We start from the raw sequence: 16681 nt of genomic DNA, 5'->3' as shown, positions 1-16681 counted from the left end.
AATATTAAAAATTAATATAAGCTGTACTAGGAAAGAACTTAACAGTCCTATTTTGAGGCTCAGTTCAATTACTCTCTCTTTCTCAGCTCAGAAAGCTTTATGGTCAAAAGATGTAAGAACATTCTCCAGGGCTAGCTTGGGATAGTGCTGTGACATTGGCAAATCAGGTGCCAGTTTATGCCAAGGCCCTTAGTTCTCAGCTGAACACTGACCAATACATAGCTGGAACCAGTCGGGCTCACCTGTGTGTTGGTACTGTTAAAATAGGTATTAGAATTATATAAAAAAAGAGCTTAGTGTTTAGACTTTATGGAATGCTTGTAAATTGCTGCATGCATTAATCTCACTTATAATATCTGTATCCCATGTTATAAGGTAATATTTAAGTGTTTGCTCTATAATTGCAAATCACCAATCAGGAAAGAAGCATTAACAAGTGTGAAATACTAGTTTGCCACAGGAGGTGTTATATCCTGTCTAACAAAAGAAGGCCCATCAACACCAGACAAAGCATTATAGAGCATCAGAGGACAAAAAGACTTTGTTAATTGTTTCCCCCTCTGCTCCACCCCTGTGAAGAGGACATATGCAACTGAATTCCTCCCAAAAGCTGAACTTGCAATTTGAAGCATAATGGGGAAGAAATAAAAGGTCATAGCAAGAAGAAACTGTATCTTTGTGTAGGTCTATACTTACCTCCGGGTCCAGCGGTAAGCAATCGATCTTCTGGCATCGATTTATCGCGTCTTGTCTAGACATGATAAATCGATCCTGGATCGATCCCGGAAGTGCTCGCCATCAACGCTGGTACTCCTGCTCCTTGAGAGGAGTACACGGAGTCGACGGGGAAGCCTGCCTGCTGCATCTGGACCCGTGGTAAGTTCGAGCTAAGGTACTTTGACTTCAGCTACGTTATTCATGTAGCTGAAGTTGCGTATCTTAGTTTGAAGTGGGGGGTTAGTGTGGACCAGGCCTTATATTCTTCTTGAACTCTGTGGGGCAAGGATTACTAAACATGTAAAAGATCCCCAGTGCTTAGCCTCAGTAAAGGACACATACAGCTTGCTTATTATAGAAGCTTCTATTACCTTTTGGAAATTTAAAACTGCAACTCATTTGTGTTTATATGTTTACCTGCTTTAACCTTGTAAATAACTCTCATTTATTTTTTCTAATTAATAAATCTTTAGATAGTTTATTATAGGATTGGCTACAAGCATTGTCTTTGGTGTGAGATCTAATGTGCAATTGATCTAGGGTAAGTGACCAGTCCTTTAGGATTGGATACTAAATACTGCTCTGATGATTGGTGTAGGGGGCCATCTATCACAAAGGTAGGCTTCCCTATCCTAATCAATGAGAGCTTTTTGATTGGCTTCAATAGGCATTGGGCCAAACCTTTATATAGCAGCTCTTCCCTCCAAAGAAATCATGTGTACAATAAGCTCCAGATGCAATGATTCTGGTCTGAGTATTAGCAGGAAGCTCATTAGGTCCTGCACCTGAAAAGAGAAAAAATATATTGGTTGTAACGGTATCCAGTGGACTCTATGGCTCCTGTTATGTGGTTTAGCCTAGAAAACAAAGTTCAGACTTATTAGCACCACTGTGCATCACTCCCTTATTTCAGTACCAGAAATGTCAACAAATTGAAAGGAATTTGTAGAGGAGCAACAAAAATTATGAAAGGGCTTGAAGGAGTGACTCATCAGGAAGTAGTATATGAACTTCAGTCTGTATGTTTTCCTTGACCAAATGATGATAAAGGGCAGATGCAAGAACCATTTACAAATATTGGAGGTATGTACAAAACCGTGGAAGTAAAGAATTGTTAAGGCTGGCCCAAGTGGGTGTTAGTGGGACTCATTGGATTAAAATGAGTGAAAAAAAAAGAAAACTGAATAGCAGGATATTTTTCATAGGAAAATAGGATCTGCAGTATCAGCACTGACCTTTGGCTAAAGTTTCATCTTATTTACATGTGTACATCTCCCACTGGTCAGTCAAGTCAATCCTCCTGGCAGTGGCCAGTATTTTGGGCCTGATCCTCAGCAGATGTAAGTCATTTATATCAATGGAGCTACACCAGTTTGTATCATCTGAGGATCTGGCCCTCACTGATGGTGTTTGGAAGAAGATGAGATATTCCAAATAATGCCCTATACAACTCAATTTGATAGTAGCTTTTCCTAATTAAAGATTGCAGGAAAAGGACCATAATGGGCACAGCTACAACTGTAGTCTTAGCATGATCCATCCCTTTTTAATATCTAGCCATACTGTTTAACCCCATGACCTACCATGCCAACAATTTCTACAGGATGACCGTACACTGTTGCTTGTTCTAAATTTCCCAGCCATTAGTTTCTGTGGGTTATCCATTGTTGTTCTTTCCATAGGGGAAGGGGAAGAAAGAGGAAGACTTACTCATCTAAATGCCTCATTGTGCCCTTCAGAATTCTGATGACTTCAGTCAGGTCCTACAGGGGGGGCCAAATCACTGCTTCCCAGCATACCTCTGGAGCACTGTTCACATCCTGAGAGGGGAGGACACCTCATTGCCTCCCAGGAAATAGCTGCAGAGCTGTTCTGAGGCTGAGCCTCAAGGTGATGTCCAAGACTAGAGTGGCCCTGCTGCTATATATTGCTGCTGGGTCACAAGGGAGTAGTGATCCCTCCAGTGTCCCTTTGTGATGAGCAGAGTCTCCTGGCTGAATAACTCCCTCTCTCAGTGTCGGACCCATATGCTACCTCTCGAGTGGTGGTGTCAGCCCAGCCATCAGGGTCAAGTTGTTCCCTCCTGTGGGGAGGCAAAATGTCTACCTGTCAAAAGGTTCTCTCTCCCCCCCCATGTAATTTCCAACACCCCCTCCACAGGGCACTCAGCTGAGAGTAGGGGAACCGAGGTATAATCCCTGCTCTGCAGCAGGCAGAGGGGAGAGTTGACCACAGGTCTCCTGTATCTTGGGTGAGTTCCCAAACCACTGGACTAAAGGTTACAAGGGACTTCTCCTCCCTTGCCCATGTCATTTTGTGTGGAGTTAAGAGTACTCTGAGTACACCTACCAGATGGGCCCCTGCAGGATAGATAGGATAGGCAACGCCTATTCCACTCGGTTTGAGGATCCTTCTGGGGCTTAGGTGTGAGATAAGCACCCGCCTCAGGACTAAGGCAATAGTGTGTGTGCCCAGAGGCAGAAATGTAGGCATCTCAAGGACTTTAACATCAGAAACTTAGGTGCAAAGGGCTTTAGTACTTCCAGGGTTAGGCAGTAGCTGATCAAGCATTAAGGTGTGACGATGCGGTTCTGGCGGGACCCAACTGAGAGTGCCAATTCAGGACAAATTGCTAAAACAGGGCAGTTACAGCCCAAGGCTGGGGTTTTTCTGCCTATAAGGCAAACCAAACCATCCAGACTAAGAGGACTTTGGTCTCACCCCACTGGCTACCACAAGTCACACAAGCAATTCCCTTAGACACTCCAGTTTCCCAGTATCACCACCAGTGCCACTTGTTATGGGGACAAATGGTTATGAAAACCAATACCCCAATAAAAGAAAAAAGGTTCTCTCGATCCCAAAGGACCAAGCCCCAGACCCTGGTCAATATACAAATCAGATCTTACCCACAAATCACGCTGTTGCCAATCCTTTAGAATCTAAAATCTAAAGGTTTATTTATAAAAGGGAAAAGATAGAGATGAAAGCTAGAATTGGTTAAATGGAATCAATTACATACAGTAATGGCAAAGTTCTTAGTTCAGGCTTGTAGCAGTGATAGAATAAACTGCAGGTTCAAATCAAGTCTCTGGAATACATCCCCCGCTGGGATGGGTCATTCAGTCCTTTGTTCAAAGCTTCAGCTTGTAGCAAAGTTCCTCCAGAGGTAAGAAGCAGGATTGAAGACAAAATGGAAATGAGGCATCAGCCTTTTTCTAGTCTTTTCCAGGTGTAAGAACACCTCTTTGTTCTTACACCTGCTGTGGAAAACTACAGCAAAATGGAGTCTGGAGTCACATGGGCAAGTTCCTGCATACTTTGCTGAGTTATAAGGCGTATTTGCCTTCTCTCCAAGGGTCAATTGTATATCTGATAGTCCTTAATGGGCCATCAAGCAGGCTAGGCAGGGCTAACGCCAACTTGTCTGGGATGTTTCCCAGAAGCATAGCATAAGTTTGAAATACAGACAATACAGAGCCAATATTCATAACTTCACCTACAAAATTGATACACATATCTAGACAGCATAATCATAACTAGCAAACCATAACCTTGTCTTAGACACTTCATTTGACCCCCTTTATACAAGATTTGGTGCCACTACAGGACTTCGGTTGCAACCATGTTCTATATGGTCCCAGATTATATCAATAATGTTACATGAGGATCTCAGTGGCACTTAACTTTTGGAATTAGGCACCTAAAGTGAGAGTTAGGTGCCACGTCCTTTGTGGATCTGGGCCCCAGTCACTTTGGATCTGCTCCTGCTCCCCTTTAAGTCAATGACAAAACTCCTATTGACTTGAATGACACAGGATGAGTCCCTCCAATTCAGTTTCCTATTGCTTTACCAGTTTTTAAGCCAGGTCAAGATTTTGCCCCTTACTTTTTAGTTATTTGTGAATAGGGTGTGGGGAAGGGTCTTTGTCAGTGCAGCTAGACAGATGCTGCACAGGGTGTAAAAGTTGCAAGAAGAGGCTTTCTGGATATATTTAATAATACTTACCATGTATTCAAGTGCTCTTCATCTCTGGCTCTCAAGATGCTTTATAAAGGTGACTAAACAATATTGTGCCCATTTTACAGGTGAGTAAACTGAGGCACAGTGCAAATAAGTCAAGGAAATACAGTGTCAGTGACAGATCCAGAAATAAGGCCCAGGTTTCATAATGCCCAATCCAATGCCCTCTTCAGAGCATCAAACTTATTCCTGTAATGGTTTTTATATTTTAAAATAACATGCAGTATAATCCAAAACCATAGATTATACTTTCCCTTGTAGATCACAAAAATCACAATCAAACAATAAACACAATTCAAGATCCCATTTACCAGCATTTATAGGAGCATGTTAATGCAAACTTAGGTACCTTTCAGAGTGCACCAGCATGGTCTATATGGGCAGTTAGAATGCAACACATTAGCATGCTTTACAAATCACACCACTCTAACATGTTTTGCAAGCATCAAGTAGACAAGCCCTGACTCCTGCATCAAGCCTGTTACACAACTCTGAAGGCAGGGGACCAGCATGTTCCATGTCTCGTTGGACTGAGGTCAGCTCAGTGCTTTATATCAGAGCCTGGTGGTTTGAATAATCAGATATAGCAGTCAAGACTTATTTCCCAAACCAAATGTATTGAAAATAGATTGGAATGTCTGTTATTGCCAAGAAAAAAAAATGGCTTTACTGATCCCCTTTAAGTTTTCCCTTTGCCAGTTGTACAGCAGCGTCAACACACTGGATACCTTCAGTGCTTCAGCAATCCCTTGGCCAAATTTAGGGCCCATCTCACCCTAGTGGTCTCTCTGATCAGTTGATTTTCCCCTCACTTGCTTGGAACAGCCTGAATAAAGAGGCAGTGTTTGTTTAGCTTGCAGGACAGATTCAAAGCTGAATTCCAATCTGAGCTGTGCAAATGCAAGGTGGGTTGTATGTTAGTTCCATTTCACAAAGGTCATGTATAGCCAATTAACATTTCCTACTGGTGAAGTACAAGTCTAATGTATGAAGTCAATGGTGTAAAAAAAAAATCAGTATTATTGTTGAAATACCTGGCCAATCAGCGAGCTGCTGCATTCTCAGTATAATTCACAGGACATTTATTTACTGTGTTTGAACAAAACAGTCTGAAAATGAGCTGCAGCGTGTGACTGCTGCAAAGAAAGAAAACAGGGTGATTGGGTGTATAAAGAGGGGAATTATAAAGTGAAGTGAAGGTGGTAATGTGGCTGCTGTATAAGGGCCTCATCAGGCCTCATTTGGAATATTGTGGGAGTATTAAAGCTTGAGTTTAATACTTAAAAAAAAAAGACATTTGAATGTTAGAAAAATGTGTCTAGAGAAGTGAAGCAAAGCTAATTTAGGGTATGGGGAGAAAGTCTTTTTAGTAAAGATTTCGCGAATTGAACACATTTATCCTAGAAAGAGAAAGGAAGCTTAGTTGCATACCTAATTAAGGTTTACAAACATCTGACATGATGCCACAAAGGCTCGAATAAGAATCTGTTCACGCAATGTGAAAAGGACGAGATTCAGAGTGTAGCCCATATTAACCCAAAAAAACAGGCAACAAGGGGAATGGACACAGGATGCAGAAAGAAAAGTTTAGGTTGGATATCAGAAATGACATTTTCGCCCAGAGAGTCTTTAACATACACAATAGGACTCCTAGCAACCTAACGGGGGCCATTAGTGCTAATGGACTGAAATCTAGGATGAGGACTTCTTCAGTAATCAATAACATTTCTAAATACACTTGCTTAAAAAGGAGAAGGCAGGAGTGGACTAAAATGATTGATGGTTCTCTCTGTTCAAACACGTTTTTGTTCCCATTTATACACTCCAAAAATCCTAACTATTTTATTTACAATGAATGAACACGATTCTGGTTAAGAGCCACTGAAGTTTTATTGCATACTCATAAAAGTCCCCAGAAATGATTCAGCCCCCACTCTGCACCTACTATCATGCTGACCTCCCTGCATGTCTGGGGAAAAGGGGAATACCAATGGTGAGAGGAGGACTGGGAAAGATGGGAGTGGGACAAATCAGCGCTTTCCACTACTGCTATTCTGGCTTGTGTCACTGCCATAGGTAGTGGGGAGAAACTGCTGTAACTTAGAGCATCCCCTCAGCTGCATAAATTATGTCCGTTGCCATTTTGCCATCAGTGGGAGGACACAAAGGTGGTTTAAATTCTTGCCTCAGCCTTCTGTGCTTTGTCAATGTACAGCACAGAATCTGACCCACAGACTGGAGAGATTTACTTAGACCTGCTTTTCAAAAAATCAGATGCATAACTGTGCACCTAACCTGCTCGTGTAGTTACCATGATAAGATGCACACACTGGCTATCTACGTTAATTACAAACACACCAGGACACGTGCAAATACAAATACCTGAATCATGCTGCGTGTCCATGAAATTGTACACATAATTGCACAGGCATTTCTGTATGCACAACTGCACATGTAACTTTTTTGGAAAAAAAAAAACATGCTCATTGTGTCATCTAGTCCCCATCTCCCTGCTAGTACAGGCTTTTTTCTCTACAGTATCTTTTCAAGGGCTTTGTCTAGTTGAGTATTAAGTATCTCACAAAATGATGAACTGCATTTCTAAGGGTAATTTTAACACATTAAGATTCAAAGCTGCTATTTTTTTCAAGCAACCTTAAGTTTAACCCCCACTCACCGAACTTAAGATCACTTTCTAAATGCACTGTAACACGTGGGTTAAAATGATGCTTAAAGAATTCTGATTTCAATGTAGTTTTCATATAGGCAGCCTGAAACAGAAGAATGCTGCATATGTCTGTCAAAGTGAAGTTAAAAATCTCTCTGTGTTAGTCAGACTGGGATAATTCCATATTCAGTAATCATTCTGTAATGATGATTATTCACAAAGGTACATCAAGTGCTAATTTATACATCTGAATTATCTGCTCTTAGGGCTCCATCCTGAAAGATGCTTAGTAACTTCTGGAACTGAAGTTCATGGGAACTGAGGGCACTAAGCATCTTGCCGCATTGAGCTTCTATTACAAAATATATGCCTGACACTCTATCCTCAGCTGGTATGAATCAGCACAGTTCACTTGACTTCAAAAGAGGTGCACCAGGCTTCACCGGGTTCTGGTTCTTGATTTTTAAAAGAGTTCTGTCCTGATTTCAGATATTGTCATAATATCTTATGTTTCTCTCCCCATATTCATTTAACACTAGAAAATGTAAACACAAATAATATTTTATTCATTTCCATATTGTTTTGGAGGTCACATTTTGCAATACATTCAGCTAAGTATGAAATGTAATACTCAAAGGGAGCAGCATTTTCTTTAAAAAACTATAGTCCAGCTAAACATTGCAGCTATCATTAAATGCACCAAAGTTTACAGATCAATGTCGAAGTGACAGATGTCAGAGCACATCAAAACTTTTTGGCACAAAAATGCTAGACTCTAAAACAAATTAGCATTCCTCCAGGAGAGATGTCTAATTGTTACACTGCTGATGCAGTCTCTATAAAAGATTTAAACACCAGGTTTCATTATTATAGGGAGTAGAGGGAGGGGAGGAGAAGGAAGAAAGGAAAACTGAACATGTCATACACAAATACTTTTTCTGAAGTATTGTATTTACACAAAATTAGAGAGATTACAAATACTTTACTAAGTAGACAAAGTCATGATAAAGCACATTCAGCTTTAACACTAGCCAGCTATAGGTGCAGAACATGGAGGCCTAATTTACTTGCATGGCAATAGAGCATTAGAAAGGCCTCAACTTTTGAAAGCAGAGGATAACATGATGACATTGTATTTGTTATGCAGTATGAGCCTTTTCATTGACTTCAGTGAGATTTTAATAGGGCCCTATAATCCTCTCAGATTGCAGATAATGGGCTCAGTCCTTCAAGCTGCTGAACACCTGACCCTGGTCCTGCAAAGTGCTTAAACATATGCTTAACTTTAATCATGTGCATAGTCCCATTGACTTCAACAGGACTTACTAAAGTGCTTAAAGTAAACCACATGCTTAAGTGCTTTGCTGAATCAAGATCAGAATTCTCAGCTTTTTGCAGGATCAAGGCCAATATTCTATCCCTAATTTTAATGCTACTATAACCTAAAAAATAAAGACAAACTCTATACTTTGTCTTGTAGGTATTCTTCTTCTTAAAAATACATTTTAAAATAGATTTTGTTTGGCTACAAAGCATTAATTTATTGAGCTCCACAGAACACTGCTCATTCATATCCATTATAGCACATAATTGATGGACTACTGTTCATAATTTGTTCCAGTATTTACCAAAAGACTTTTTAGATGAATAATAATAATAATAAATAAATAATAATTAAGCAGTAATAAAGTAATTAAATAGGTAAATCAAAGGCAAAAGCTCATACCATATTGCTGCTATTCACCAAATTTACCTGATGTGTGAAAGATTTTTCCCCATTATATTTTCTTTAAAAATAATTACTCTCTTTTATCCTGGTATATGTTATCAGATAGCTCTTGAACAAAAAATATTTTAAATATAGTGTCACTTCTACAAACTAATTGACCTGATTTCCTCCTAATGAAAGGTATGTTGAGTGGACCTGGCTCAGTGACATAAATTACAATGCTAGTTATCTAAACTCTGATTATGTCTTTGTTGCTGTCACTGCGATTATTGTAATTATGTGGTATCACAAAAGTGCTAAATATTAGTAAATCAGATACATAGTAACAAGATAACTTTGGTTATGCTCGATAAAATACTGGCATACTGAATACACATACCACTTTTAAAGTTTATGTTACAATCATGTTGTCTTATAATAAATAATAATAATCTCATTTTCAAAGTGCCCATCCATAATACCCATTCTAGGCATCAATACATCAAGCCATCAATTAAAATACTCTTTTAAAATGTTCTAAAACTGAGACAAATCCAGGATTGCAGATGCAAATATACTGTACAAATGGTGCTCCAACTATCTGTTCATGCCCTAGGCTCCAATGGTCGCAGAATCTTTGTTTTAAGAGAGTAGGATGCTGGATCCTCAGTAAAATACCAGGACACGGCATCTGGAATGTTATAGGCTTTAAAAGTTAAACCCCAAACCTTGAACTTACTCCACTTGCCAAGAAGCAGTCAGTGCAGAAGGCAAAGTAGTGGCCTGGCAGAATCACCTCTGCCCATCCCTGACAGTCTCTCTGCGGCTACATTCTGTACTAAATGCAGACAATGGAAGAGCCTGTTTTGAAAGCCCACAACCAAATGCACTGCAGGAATCCAGGTTTCAGATCCAAAAGGTATGCTTCACCATTGTCCAGTCAACACGTAATAGATCAGGTGATATCCTTCTGGTGGCAAAAGTCAGACCTAACTTGAAGACTAATGACTGTCAGGATGTTAGCATGTTCTGTGTAAGCAATAATCATTTTCAGTGTCTAGAGAGCTGTTGTAGCCAGATGAAGGATACAGATCCCTTTTAAGTATCCTATTGACAATGTTGATCATGACTTTCTTGTACTGTTGACGTAAAAGAGAATAAACAAATGGATCTGATGCAGCCTTACTGTAGGTGAGGCACTTGCTTACAATCCCCCAGTAGTAGTTTATGGTAACAAAAGGAAGAAGTTCTATCAACCTGTTAATCATTAACAAAGAGGAAAAGCAGAATGTTACATCCACACTAGCAACCTGTTCAACTCACATTTTCAGGCATAATAGCATCTTAAGAATTAATTTTTATACTATGCAGCACCTGAGGGGATGATCCTGCAGTCATTACACAGGTAAATTTATGGGAGATTTTCCTGAGTAAGGACGGCCATGAGGAGGAAAAAGTGTTTTAACTATATATTTAAACACTGAGGTCACATACTCCCGTGTCTTGTATACAAAGAAGTGTAGCAACTTATTGCAAAACCTTCTGCCTAATTCTACTTGGTGAGCTGTCCTAGCAATTGGCAATATATTCAAGATCTCAGTGCTGTCTGACAAGGTTTTGCCTTCCTGACTGCTTCCCTCTCCCTAGGCAAGCTGTAGAAAGACGTGTAAGATGTACTATAGAATATGGAGCTATATATTAATATATCCTTATGTAATGATATTGTGAAATGTCATGTATGAAGAGAGAATACATGATGCATTGGTGTGATATAAAGCACCTCAAGATAATACACATTGTCTCATGAACATTTGCTCTCATTCTGGATCATTCAGACTACTTCCCGTCTCTTTTGCAATCACAAGATATCTGTGTGCAAACTACTGCAATTGTTTACTTGGAAAAGTGAAATGAAGAAAGTATTTATGCATTTTTAACTGTCTGTTAATGTTATTTAACAGATGGAAACAAGGAAGAGATGTCATTGCTATGTGACCAGCTACCTGTCTTTAGACCACCACCATGTGCTCTGTGAATCACCAGTAGTCACTGAACCACGGGTTTGGAATCTTGGGCATAAAGGCTTTGTCAGCATGAGTTTGGTGCATTAATCATGAGTAAGGCAGCGAGTCTGTCATGGAGGTCATGGAAGTCACGTATTCTGTGACTTTCTGGGATCTCTGTGACTTCTGCAGTGGCTGGTGCGGCTGACCCAGGGACCGCCTGAGCAACTCGGCTGGCCCCTGGGCCAGCTGCACTGACTGCTGCTGGGGCAGTCTCAGGCCACGGCGCCCCCCCCCAGCAGCAGCAGAAGTTTTGATGTGTGAGGGGGCTCAGGGCTGAGGCAGAGGGTTGGGCTTTGGGTGCAAAAGGGGGTGAGGGCTTTGGGGGGGGGGGCTCCCCGGAAGCAGCAACATGTCCCTCCCTTGGCTCCTAGGCGGAGGTGTGGCCTGGCGGTTATGCGCACTGCCTCTGCCTGCAGGCACCGCCCCCTGCAGCTACCATTGGCCACGGTGCCCTGCCAGTCCTCACCTCCCCATCAGCAGCAGCGGGGGTCCCAGGCCGCTCCCTCAGAGCACCACAGTGCCCCTGGGCCACCCTCCCCAGAGCATCCACAGTGCCTCGGGTCCACCTCAGGGATATATAGTACAAGTCATGGACAGGTCACAGTCCATGAATTTTTGTTTATGGCCCGTGACCTGCCCATGCCTTTTACTAAAAATACCTGTGACTAAAATGTAGCCTTAATCATGAGTGGTGAAACTGTAACTGAGTTAAGAAAGTCATCTCACCATACTATAACATCATGTATTCTGCGTATGTCACATCTGCTACCGAAAAACTCTTTTAATAAAGTGGAGAGGTTTCTTTACAAAATTATTTGTACAATTTTTCATATCTATTCACCCACAAAGCCTTAATTACCATGGGGCCACCTGCACAGAGCTCAGAAGACACCATAAATACTTTTGAGACTGACCTAACCTAGCTTTTCTATACATTAAAATGTAATGATTTCGAAGTGTGATCTCCCAGACATTCCCAGACCTAGGAATGAGGTCTTGGTCTCTTTAGGAAGCTTGGAATTTCCCTTTTCTTGTAGTACAAAGCTCTCATTTTTCAGGGCTGAAGAATACTGGATTTTAAAGTTATATGCCTATAAAACCTGGCACACATCCAGGACAGAATCTTGCCCATCCTGGGCCTCAGATAGGTGAAATACTGCAGCAAATTCCACAGATATGTGTGTGTGCATAGGGTGGGGAGGGAAGAACACTTCTCTGGCAAGTGAATTTAAAGAAGGTAGCTGATATCTGTAGCTGCTCCAGGGCTTGGGATGTTAGAACAAGTCTCAGGGAGATGGATTAATGACAGAAAGCAAGCAAGGAGGTCAAAAAGTGCATTATAAATAAGTGTATCATGTGGATCTGCAATTTATCACATGGTACATGGTTCCTCAGTTTGTCCTATCTTGGATATCACCTCCTCATATGGTACATATGCTTGATCTGTACAAAATGAATATTTTTGTAGAACACTGTCAAACAGAAGAACTGTATATATAGATATACTTGAGTGTGTCTGTGTATGATATAATAGATTATGGTCCCATAATCTAAAGAAAATGGAAAAACTCCCATTGACCTCAATGACATAAAGCTATCCCATTGATAGCAATGCTGTTATAGTAAGGATGAACTTCATCCATTGGGTTTAGTCCCAACAGACAGAATTTATTGTTGATTTCCAAAATCTCAGTAACATTTCTGAAGTTAGGGGCAAATCCTGATCTCAGAGCATAGCCTGAGTAGCCAGACTGGGGAATCCTCTATTCCAGAGCACCCATGAAGACTATTCTAACTCAAAGGCTGGTGTGGTCTCTGTGGACCCGACACAGCCCATCAAGTGGGGAAAGAACAGAAGGTCTGCATGGCAACCAATATTCCAGCCCTACCCCAACCTTCCCCCTGGCCTAACCCTGCAAGGACCCCTCATAGATGCCTATGTAGCCCTCCCCAAATCCTTTCCATTCTGCTGCCTTCTGAGGCCATGGGAGCAGGGACAGAATTCACCCCTTGATAAGTGCATTTTAATTTTCTCGCTACTGACGTACACAGTGTCACTTAGTGCATTAAGAAAATGCATTAGCTGACATTTACAAAACACCTTGTCTGGGGAATGGAGTGGCTTTTTGTTTCAATTGTTTATGGGAAATATTTCAGAATTAAAAAGTGTCTGGAGGCCGGAATTTACTGAACAGGGTATAATACAGCCTGAATGAAAATGGCAGAATCCATCCTTTGCTTGGTATAGAGTTTTAGCTTGATGGTCATAATAATGAACAGAAAATGACTCATAAGGTACTGAACATTAATCAATTAACCTTTTAACTTTCTGGTATCAAGTTAATAATTGTTACAATTCTTCTAGAAGAAGAGGAAATGCAGCTGTCTAGCCAATCAAGCAAGAACCTTTCAACTAATAAAAAAGTGAAATAATAAAACGTGTCATCTCAAAAGTTAAAACATACATAAGCAAAGGCTGGTAAAATTGAGAACAATTTATATGTTCTGTCCTTCAAAGTTTTCCTTGGTCCAGCTGTCCCATTGAAGCCAAGTGTGGTAGGAACAGGGTGAGCAACGACGATAGAATATGGCCCTAATTATGCAAAATCAACATACCAAAATCAAGATTTTGAAAAGTTAGTACTGTTTTGGGTGCCTCAGTGTTTGGGTCTCCAGCCTGATGTGTCTTCAAGGGGCCTGATTTTAAGAAGATAGATGCTCAACACTTTCTAAAAATCAGATCCCTTCAAGGTATCATAAATTGGCCACCCACAAAATTCAGGCTCCCACAAAAAACAAGTCACTTTTGAAAATCATGACTCAGTTTCATCCACGTTAAAAATGATGGGCTGGATTCTCAGTTGGTGTAAATCAGTGTAGCTCCATTGGCTTCTACCCTGCTGATTTACCAGCTGAAGATCTAGTCTGCTGACATTTTAACTAACCTCTAATTTAAACTGGATATTTCTTAGTGTTTAGGAGCTCACACTTCCTGGAAAACTATCCTGCACCATTGAAGTTAGTGGGAGTTTTGCCACTGACTTCCATGGGCATAGGATTAATCCTAGATTATTTCATTAATAATTTTTCCCAGCATAGAAACTATGGGCCAGATCATCAGCTGGTGCAAATCTTTGTGGCGCCATTTAAGTCACTGAGCTTCAACCAGTTGAGGATCTAGTCATATGCCTCTAAAAAGCATATATATATATATATATAGGAAAAACTGTCCTTGCTTTACTGTTTATTTTATCCTTCAGTGCCTGAGTCCATCTTTGGACTAAATAATGGAGGTGCTGATGATAAGCCAAACTGCTAAAAAAAAAAAAAAAAAAAAAACAATGGGATGTGATGAACTCCTGGTTTCAGTCCTAAAAGCCCACTCTTTCTGAAAGAGGCATCTATACCTTGTTGTAAAAGACAAACAAAAAAATCTTATAAGACTGCAACGTCTCATATTACTTTATCAGTTTACCAATTAATCTGGTTTAGCATGATTTGGCTCCCTGTGTTTATATGTTCATATTTCCCCAAATCTATTACCCTTCCTCCAACCCAGTATCCCTAATACTTTTAAGGAAGGTTTGTTTGTTTATTGTTATGATCTCAATGTCTTTTTGCTGTCCCAGGAATCTTGGGGTAGCTTACTCTTGATGACATATTGCCCCCAAAGGCTCCCGGAAGAGGCAGGGAGTACTAACCTGGTGACAATGTAAGGAGCAAAGCAGATCACGAAAGACCCTATAAAAATACTGATTTTCTTAGTAGCCCGCTGCCGCCTCCTTTTCTGCTCATTAAGACAACGCTGTTTGACGCTGAAAAGGGAAAATAACAATCACTGCGTTAAGACAAGACGCGAGGAGACTTTTGAGCCAACAGTAAAGTCTGCCATCGAGACTCGGTTTCAGGTGCGGGAACTTGTCAAATGAAGGGTATGAGACCGAACAAAAGCCCTGAACCCACCAACCCTCTGGATACTGTTAGCGACATAAACACCCATGAGGGACTCAGCCATTCAGTGTCCTGGGTTTCGCTTTCCGTTTAAACAAAGCTGTCTATCAATATTTAGCCACAAGCTTCTGACAGTAAATGAACAGATGAATTAATTAAACAGTCTTTGAAGTTAGAAAAGAAACGCTGCAGGAGAAGGGGCCATCATGTCTGCAGGACATGAATGAAGACGTCAAAAGGTGCTCAGGAAAGCAAGACGTGGCTTTTGGGTCCTTAAGGGAGAGGGTGATTTAAAACACATCGGAATTAACACACACACACATACACACACACACATTACCTGGGATGGATATCTACCAGCAAAACCAGCGTTTGCATTGTAATAATGTCTATCCTTTTGCAGTGGAACCTGGCCACTTTAAACACCTTTAAGTAGGTGAAACACAGTATCACCAGGGACAGCATGAAACTGGTGGCGTGGAACACGATGGTGAACACGGTAAACCTCCTCCTCTCCGTCTCTTCTCCCAGGTGCAAGGTGCAAGAGGCGTACACGTTGCTATAATCTACCCAAGAGAAAAACAAGGAGACCAAAGGGAAGGTCAAGGAATGAATCCAGGAATAGCTCATCAGAATCACGGCGTCTTTGTACCGCATCTTGCTGGTGTAACTCAAGGGGAACACCACGGCAATCCACTTGTCTATGCTGAGGGCTGCCATGCTCAGCATGGTGTTGGAGGTGAGGAAAGTTTCTAGGAAGCCCACCGCTTTGCAGATGCAGTCACCGACGGGCGGCTGGTTTCTCAGGATCCCCAGCAAAGTGAAGGGCATGTTTAAGACTGTCAGGAGCAGGTTGCAGAAGGACAAGTTCACCAGGAAGACCCCGGGGACTTGCTTGCGGAGCTCGGTACTGTAGATGAAGCATAGCAGCACCAGCAGGTTGGACAGCAGAGAAATAACGAGCACCAACACCAGGAAAAAAGCCAAGAGAACTCCTGCCAAGTCCATTTCTTACCAGGTAGCCATGCGCCCCTTGGTGAGCAGAGGGTAGGTGTCAGAGATGGAGCGGCAAGGGGACATGGCAGGTGCCTCTCGGGGGGACTTCCAGAGATTCCCAGGCATGTTGGTGGAGACTCTGGGTGGATCTGAAGCTCAGGCTGCCGGAAAGCACAGGCGACCGGCCAGCCGGCGCTGTCCAGGGTCCTGAAACGATCCCACCCTCTCCCCAGGTCGCGCCCGACCTGCCCGCTTCAAACCGCAGACAGAAGTTCCTCCTTTCCCATTCCCCGACCGACTGACTCGGGCACCGGGGGGAGGCACCTGCTCAGCTCCCAGCGAGCTCCTCCGGCTTCTCTTCGGCCGCTCAGCAACTCCGGTGCTCAGTCCCTGAAATAGTCAAACCTCCCCAGCCTCCCGGGGTGACTCATGCGCAGATGGGGAGCGGCGAGCCACAGCCTCACTCAGGGAGCGCGGAGCAGCTTTGCCTCCTCTCTTCGCTCAGCACAGATCATCTGGGATAGCCGCCGGCCAGCAAGGGCGAGACAAAC

The 16681-nt window shown here is 41.9% G+C and overlaps 1 protein-coding gene across 1 annotated transcript; it reads right to left on the bottom strand.

Moving 5' to 3' along the window:
- Nucleotides 1-8795: 8795 nt before the first annotated feature.
- On the bottom strand, nucleotides 8796-16209 carry GPR78 (G protein-coupled receptor 78). Its single transcript, XM_034772136.1, has 3 exons — nucleotides 15475-16209; nucleotides 14885-14998; nucleotides 8796-10374 (listed from the first exon to the last, which is right to left on the bottom strand). The coding sequence occupies exons 1-3, from the start codon at nucleotides 16140-16142 to the stop codon at nucleotides 10137-10139; spliced, it is 1020 nt and encodes a 339-aa protein (XP_034628027.1). The 5' UTR covers nucleotides 16143-16209; the 3' UTR covers nucleotides 8796-10136.
- Between the last annotated feature and the right edge of the window lie 472 nt (nucleotides 16210-16681).

This window comes from Trachemys scripta, chromosome 5, assembly GCF_013100865.1.
Source record: "Trachemys scripta elegans isolate TJP31775 chromosome 5, CAS_Tse_1.0, whole genome shotgun sequence".
NCBI classification, from domain to species: domain Eukaryota; kingdom Metazoa; phylum Chordata; order Testudines; family Emydidae; genus Trachemys; species Trachemys scripta.
The sequence above is the reverse complement of the archived record's forward strand: the minus strand, read 5'-3'. Positions and strand labels throughout refer to the sequence as shown.